Source organism: Hydra vulgaris, chromosome 15, assembly GCF_038396675.1.
Source record: "Hydra vulgaris chromosome 15, alternate assembly HydraT2T_AEP".
NCBI classification, from domain to species: domain Eukaryota; kingdom Metazoa; phylum Cnidaria; class Hydrozoa; order Anthoathecata; family Hydridae; genus Hydra; species Hydra vulgaris.
The window spans coordinates 51,075,001-51,083,212 of NC_088934.1; the positions used below are offsets into that span (position 1 = coordinate 51,075,001).

Sequence of the window (8,212 nt, forward strand, 5' to 3'; positions counted from 1 at the left end):
TATCAATGTTATCTAATTTTGATACTTTGTTTCTATTTTTCTTATCCTCAATGTATACTGAAAGCTCCATTAACTGTACACCTTCACAAGCATTGTATTCATTATGATTAATTGTGCCTTTAATAAATGCTGTTGCAGGTGCATAACATATAAATGCCCTAATAACTATATTATATATTTTTTGTCTTAAAAATATCCCATCTAACTGAAGTTGTCAGTATTCATTTAAAAAATCAAAAATGAAATCATCAATATTAGATGGTTTAGAATTTTTCATAAAATAATCCCACAATAAAAGGGTTAAAATTTACTATTCTACATAAAATAGGTTAAAGGTTCATTGATGTAGACTTAAATAAAGGTAAATCAATATTTACATCAATAAATATTATTTCATTTATAAAAATGAAAGTACCTTTGTTTGATGCAGAAACAGCTTTTAGTATACCAGTCTCAAGACCAAAGTAATAGTATAGACAAATCACACTTGCTTTCAATAGTAACTGATTTTGGAGGCAAAATTCTTTTATTAGACGATGCCCTTCTGAGAAAGGCATTGTCTGACGAAAGATAAAAGAACTTTGCTTTAGACTCCAAAATCAGTAAGGGTCGAAAGCAAGTGTGGTATTCAATACTATTATTTTAGTCTTGAGACTGGTATACTAAAAGCTGCTTTTGCAGATAGCAGAAGGCTTCCTCAGAGACAAATAATCATAAAAAAATTCTTTACTTTCATATTCGGCTTCCTATCTTTTATCTTTTTCTAATTGACTGATGCTTTGCGTGAATTTTGAACTATCATCATTTCTCTCGAGTTTCTTCTCTTCACTACTAGAAGATGATTCTGCCAGAGCTAGAACATTAGATAGGTACTTCGATCAAATTTTCAAACTAAATTTTATGTTAAAAAAATTAAATAGAAAAATGAAGCTCGATATTATCATTCCAAATATACCACTTGCGTAAATATATCGGACAAAGAAAAATAGTTATAAGGTTTTAAAGAACCAAAAAATATGCGATTTTAAAATGTGGCCAAAAATTAAAACTGAAGATAAACCAACTGAGCCACGGCATAATAAAGTTTTCAAATAAATTGCTCAATAATGGTTTATTTTACAATTAAAAAAAAAATTTTACGTACAGTATTTTAAAAACGTCAATTGTGGAAAAATATATATTTATAAGGCAATTTTAAAAGAGAACTAAGCGTCCGTCCCTGTCGCGCTCACTTGCGCGGACAATGGCTTCTTGTTGTGTTGAACAGTATTGGCGGATATGTTACCGCGCTTTGTTGTTTTATTTATTATTATTATTACTTTGTAATCTTGAGCACGTTGTCTTCTTGTGGCAAAGCAATATTGCCCTATCTTGTAAATTAATTATAACTGAAGATAAATATATGTAACAAGTTTAGTCAAAGAGTAACTACAATAAATGGAGCCCACGGAAAATCGATATCGTTGTTGAAATAATTCATTGATGTAAAAGATTTAAGCAGATTAAAGAATTAAAGAAAGAAAAAAGTCAAGTTTTACATTTTACTTTATTTACTTGTTGTTAAAATTAAAATACTTAGGAGTTATTAAGTGAGCATTTTAGCTTGTCATTATTTTGAACATTTATTAGGTTATTACGTTAACAACCATTAAGATTTAAGTCAAAATTTATCACCTTAAGTGATTTATTACCCAATCAAGAGGGATTTAGGACAGTTGCCGTTTTTCAAATAGGTATCTGTAAGTTTTATTTTTTACAAAATGTCAAGCATTCAAGCTAAACGTAGAATCAGAACCGTTAACATAAAACTTTTACATAAATTATTCGAAAAATCGTTAGAGTTGATTGAACGAACTGACGACGAAAACCAGTTTAATTACTTAAGTGACTTAAAAGATACATTAAACGAAAAATATAATAAAGTTATCCAGTTGGATGAAGAGATATCTTTACTAATTGAGGACGAGGATGAGTTAGAGAATGAACTAGAATCTTCTACAGAATTTAATCTTACATTTAAAAACGAAATATCTAAAATTAGTAAACAACTTAAAAAATTTGATCTTAAAACTGACTGTAATAGCACCCTTAGCAGCTTCAAAAACAAGACAGTAAAATTACCTGTTTTAAAATTAGATAATTTTGATGGTAAACCTGAAAAATGGACATCCTTTATAGAAAACTTTGATTGTGCCATTAATGCAAACAATGATCTGTCGGGAATACAGAAGATGACATATCTTAGGAATTTATTAAGAGGTCCAGCCTTATCATCCATATCAGGTCTTAGTCTTTCTAATGAAAACTACAAAGTAGCCTTGGACATTCTTAAAGAACGTTATGACAATAAGCAAAACATGATATCTTCCCACATGAAAAAACTTTTATCATTAGAAAGAGTGCACAATTTAAACAAAATAGACAGGTTAAGATATTTATTAGATAGTATTGAAATTCAAATAAGGAGCCTCGAGAACCTTAAAATTACCAGTGAAATGTACGGACCACTCCTTATACCAATTATACTTCAGAAAATACCAGACGAACTTAACTTAATTATAAATAGACAAATTGATAACAACAGTACATGGGATGTCATGACAGTCATTAATATTTTGAAAACAGAAATTCGTGCCAGAGAACAAGTGTCATTAAATTTAAATAATAATGGGGATATAAGTTACACAGCTGAGACATTTTTTACTAGTAATAATAACTATAAAGAACCGAATCATAATAGAAACCCTCAATATAAATTTAGTAATAAAATTAAAGAAAAATTATATTTCGATCGTAATAGTCCAACTAATCTTCAACAATTTGTCAAATGTATTTTTTGTGATAAACCACATAGATCTCAATATTGTAAGTCAATAACAAACATTCAAAATAGAAAAAGAATCATTAGTGACAAACACCTTTGCTTTAAATGTTTGGGAAGTGGACATGTATCAAAAAACTGTCGATCACGTATTAGATGTTTTAAATGTGGTAATCACCATCACGTAGCACTGTGTCTAGAACAACAACATAATGAACTGCAAAATAAAGGTGAGCTAACTGCAATTTCAGGTAATGATAATCAGTCTATCTTACTACAAACTGCTTCCACTGATGTATTTGACAGAAATAGCAAATTACATAATTGTAGGATACTCTTTGACAATTGTTCTCAACTTAGCTACATATCGCCTGATTTATGTCGTAAATTAAAACTTAAATCTATTGGTAAAAAGAACATTAACATCAAGACATTCGGAAATAATAACACTAAAGAAAGATTGGAAAAAGTTGAGCTAAAAGTCAAATGTTTATTTGGAAGGATTATAAAAATTATTTGTTACGTAAAAGATATTTGTGCACCTATTAACGGTCAATATATAAACCTTGCTCAAGAAAAGTATAAACACTTACATAATTTAAGACTTGCTGATAGTAATTTGCAAAACGGTAACTTGAGAATTGATGTCTTGATTGGGGCAGATTATTATTGGTTATTTATTGAAAATTCTATTATTAGGGGAAATCATTTTGATCCAATTGCCATTAGATCCAAACTAGGTTATTTATTAAGTGGTCCTATAAATGTTAATAATATGTTTAAAGTTAAAAAATATGATTGTTGGGTAAACACAGCACATGTCATGTTAGTAGGATCAAATTCATCTCCTGATTCATTGTTGAAGGAATCCATGACATCAATTTGGGGTGTTGGTGAAATGAACGAATGTAATTTAGAAGTTGTTGATAGGTTTCGTCACACCATTAAATATGATAATACCCTTAAACGTTATAATGTTAACTTGCCCTTTAAAGAAAACCATCCACCACTCAGTGATAATTACAATTTCTGCATCAAACGTTTTAAAAGTCTTCAGAAGAAATTAGGTAAAGATGATTGGCTACTTGAATCATATAACAATGTTTTTAAAGAACAATTACAGCAAGGCATTATAGAACCAATTATTGAAGAAAATAAAATTGAAAACGCTCACTATCTACCACACCAGCCAGTGTTAAGGAATGATAAAATTACCACTAAAGTCAGGATTGTTTTTGATGCAAGCAGTTCTGTCGATGGCCCTTCATTAAATGATTGTTTATACCCAGGACCATCTTTGACCACTTCATTATATGGAATTCTCCTACGTTTTCGTGCCCAAAAAATTGCCTTTGTGGCAGACATTGAAAAAGCCTTTTTACAGATTGCCTTAGCTCCTGCGGATCGTGATTATGTTAGATTTTTATGGTTCAAGAACATTAACACGCTCAATAAAGTCAATATATTTACTCAAGAAATTATTTCCTATAGAATATGCAGGGTTCTATTTGGAGTTACCTCATCATCCTTTCTTCTTACTGCTACTCTCATTACGCATGCTGAAAAATACCTTATAGATGACCCTGTATTTGTTCATAAATTATCAAATTCCTTACATGTCAATGATCTTAACTCAGGAGCGGACTCAGTTGACTCAGCTTTCGACTTTTATAAAAAATGTCATGTTCGATTAAAAGAAGCTGGCTTTACTCTTAGAAAATTCGAATCGAACTGCAAACACCTTGAAAATCTGGTTAATGAACAAAACTTTACATCCTTTAATATAACTAAAGTATTAGGATTATTATGGAATAAAAAAGAAGACAAGTTAATCTTTGATTTTAGAAACTTAATACACAATGATGACTTAAATCCAACGAAACGTAAAGTTCTTCAATTTATAGCAAGCATTTTCGACCCACTCGGAATAGTTAATCCATTTATAGTGAAGTGTAAAATATTTTTTCAAAAACTATGTATCGACAAACTTAACTGGGACAAGCCTCTGGAGGGTAAAACGTTATTGGTGTGGCAAGCCATTATCAATGACATTAAAACATCTAAACCCATTATCATTCCCAGGTGGTACCATAATCATTATCCAAATCAGGTTGTTGACTTGTCATTACATGGATTCAGTGATGCTAGTAACAGTGCATATGGTTGTTGTATATACTTATTATGTTCATTTAATGATAAGCATGTAAGTTGTTCGCTTATAACTGCTAAGTCTAGGATTGCCCAAATTAAAAATACCTCCATTCCCCGATTAGAATTAAAGGCAGCATTATTATTAGCTGAAACGATGTCAGCAGTTAAAAAAGAACTATACCCTGTTCTTAAGTTCAAACAAATATTGTGTTGGTGTGATTCTACAATAGTACTACATTGGATTAATAATACTGATAAAGTTATGCAGCCCTTTTTCCAAGAGAGAATTAAAAAAATAATCCGGCAGACATAGTATCCAGAGGCACAAACTTAAAAGACTTATTCGATAATAAAATATGGTTCAATGGACCAACACTTCTTTACAATGATCCCAAGAATTGGCCAAAATTTGAACTAAGAAATTTAATTGATAAAATTGAAGAAGTCACTACTAATTTAGTTTTAAATGACAATTATTTAAACTTAAATATGATAGATATTACTCGATTTAGTAACTATTTGCATTTATTAAGAGTTACAGCATTGGTCTTACGATTTATAACTAATTTAAAGCTTAAAAGAGATAAAAAGCAATTAAAATTATCTAATTTAGATTCAATTGAAATAGAAAATGCATTAAAGATTTGGGTTATGTTCGTTCAAAGATCAATTACTAGTGATAAAAATTTTAGGCAACTCCAGCTAGACCTAAACTTGCAAAATGTAGATGGAATTATACGATGCATTGGTCGACTTCAAAATGCACCAATTACATATGACGCAAAAAATCCAATATTCCTACCTCGAAATTTAGAATTTACGAACCTACTAATTAATTACAACCATTCTTTAGTTATGCACAATGGGATTAAAGAAACTTTAAATCAAATACGAACTCAATTTTGGATACCTAAAGCACGAAACCACATTAAAAAACTGATTAAAAAATGCTATATTTGTAAACGCTTTGAAGGACTGCCTTATTCGTATCCTTCTCCCCCACCATTACCCTTATGTCGTTTAAATAATGATCATGCATTCAAATTTACAGGTGTAGATTATGCAGGACCATTATATGTTAAAAATATTTATGAAGGAGATAATTTATATAAAGTGTGGATATTTTTATTTACATGTGCTACTACACGCGCTTTATTTTTAGATCTCGTTCCGGACACTTCAGCTGAATCGTGCATTAGAAGTTTACGGAGATTTTTTTCAAAACGTGGCACACCAACCGAAATCATCTCAGACAATGGATCGCAATTCACATCTAATCTTACTCAAAACTTTGCTTCATCTCTCGGTATCATGTTGCATTTCAACATCCCCGCTGCTCCGTGGTGGGGAGGGTTCTTTGAACGACTAGTTGGATCCACTAAACGCTGTCTTCGTAAAATAATCTTAAAAGCCAAGCTATCATATGAAGAACTATTAATATTTATTGCCGAAGTAGAATCAATATTAAACAATCGACCAATTACATTTATGTATGAATCGCCTGGAGATGCACCACTGACCCCTAATCATTTAATATACGGAAGATCAACAAACTTTAAAGCTATTAACGACAAAACATATGAAACAAACTTGAATACCCGAAGTAAGTACATAGAAAATATACTAAATCATTATTGGCAAAAATGGGAAAAAGAATATGTAACGGAGCTAAGAGAGTTCCACAAATTTAAGAAAAATAAAGGAACAAATAAAATAGCCGTTAACGACGTTGTACTGATTTACGACTCGGACACCAAACGTGGTTATTGGAAAACAGGCATAGTACAGAGCCTCATTAAATCAGCTGACGGAGTCATCCGTGCTGCTAAAGTTAAATACATTACTAATGGAAAAACGTCGTACATCAAAAGACCGATAAATAAACTATATTTGCTAGAAGCATCGAACACTCCCTCGAAAGTAATAAAAATCAAGTTCTGTGATGAAAATGACATTAATCATTTAGTAATAAACTAATTGGGGGCGGGAATGTCGCGCTCACTTGCGCGGACAATGGCTTCTTGTTGTGTTGAACAGTATTGGCGGATATGTTACCGCGCTTTGTTGTTTTATTTATTATTATTATTACTTTGTTATCTTGAGCACGTTGTCTTCTTGTGGCAAAGCAATATTGCCCTATCTTGTAAATTAATTATAACTGAAGATAAATATATGTAACAAGTTTAGTCAAAGAGTAACTACAATAGTCCCCACCTTAAATGTCCTATTTAAAACTTGCTAAAAAATTTCAAATATTAGTTAAATATCTAGACCAATTACTATAAACGCTTAGTTAATCGAACCTCCGTGGTGAATAAGAATTTACTTCGAGTAACCAAATTCGAATAACTAAATCTTTTTATAAGTGACCTAGGTCAAGTTACTAGCAATCTTTAATAGAAGTAAAGAGTAAAAAGAAAGACGACCTTTTGAATAAGATGCTGCTTAAGTTTTTCTTTGTAAAATAACAAATTGTATACATGTTTATTATGTCAACAAACACTGGCAAAAAAACAGGGGGGGGGGAATGCGTTCCCCACCCCCCCCCCCCCCCCCCCGTTCCTCCTCCTTAACTCAAAATTCACATTTTTCTTCATTCAAATTTAAGTTTTGACTACCTTAGCTATACTTAAATTTTTTTCAGTCCTCATACTTCTTTGACCTTTCTACGCCACTGTTTACAAACCAACTTCTTAAATTTTGGGAGAGGTAGTAAATTAGATTAGGAACGATAAATTGCCACAAAAACCTTTTTTTTAGCAAAACATTCTTTGCAATATTCCAATGTTATATTTTTTATGTAAAATTAATATATAAATCAATTCAAAGAATAATAACTTGTTTCCAAAAGAAAATTTTCAGAATAAATACTACAAATATTAGCAAATTTTCCTAGCATTAAAAAATTAGACAAATAATTTTCTAACTTACTTAACGAAGCGCACCACTGAGAAGGTAAGTCATAGGATTTTTTACTCCACCTTAAAACTGTCCTTAGACCATATATGTTGATGGACACGGCGCAAGTTAAATAATACTCTTCTAAAAGTGAAGCCAATATAAATTCTGCGAAATGACGTCAGTTTGTGGCAAAAACATATTTTTACGAAGAGTTTGACTCTTGTATTTAACTCATATTTTTTATCAATTTTAACTATGGTGCATTCTTGCAGTGCATATAACTGTACAAAAAGATATAAAACTGGTACAGATATATCAAGAGTTTTATTAAATAAAAAA

General features: G+C 30.8%; 2 protein-coding genes across 2 annotated transcripts; both read left to right on the top strand.

The window, feature by feature from the left end:
* The first annotated feature begins 1,760 nt into the window (after positions 1–1,760).
* On the top strand, positions 1,761–5,285 carry LOC136092029 (uncharacterized). Its single transcript, XM_065819750.1, has one exon. The coding sequence runs from the start codon at positions 1,761–1,763 to the stop codon at positions 5,283–5,285; it is 3,525 nt and encodes a 1,174-aa protein (XP_065675822.1).
* Positions 5,286–5,461: 176 nt separating this feature from the next.
* LOC136092030 (uncharacterized) lies at positions 5,462–6,949 on the top strand. Its single transcript, XM_065819751.1, has one exon. The coding sequence runs from the start codon at positions 5,462–5,464 to the stop codon at positions 6,947–6,949; it is 1,488 nt and encodes a 495-aa protein (XP_065675823.1).
* The last annotated feature ends 1,263 nt before the right edge of the window (positions 6,950–8,212 follow it).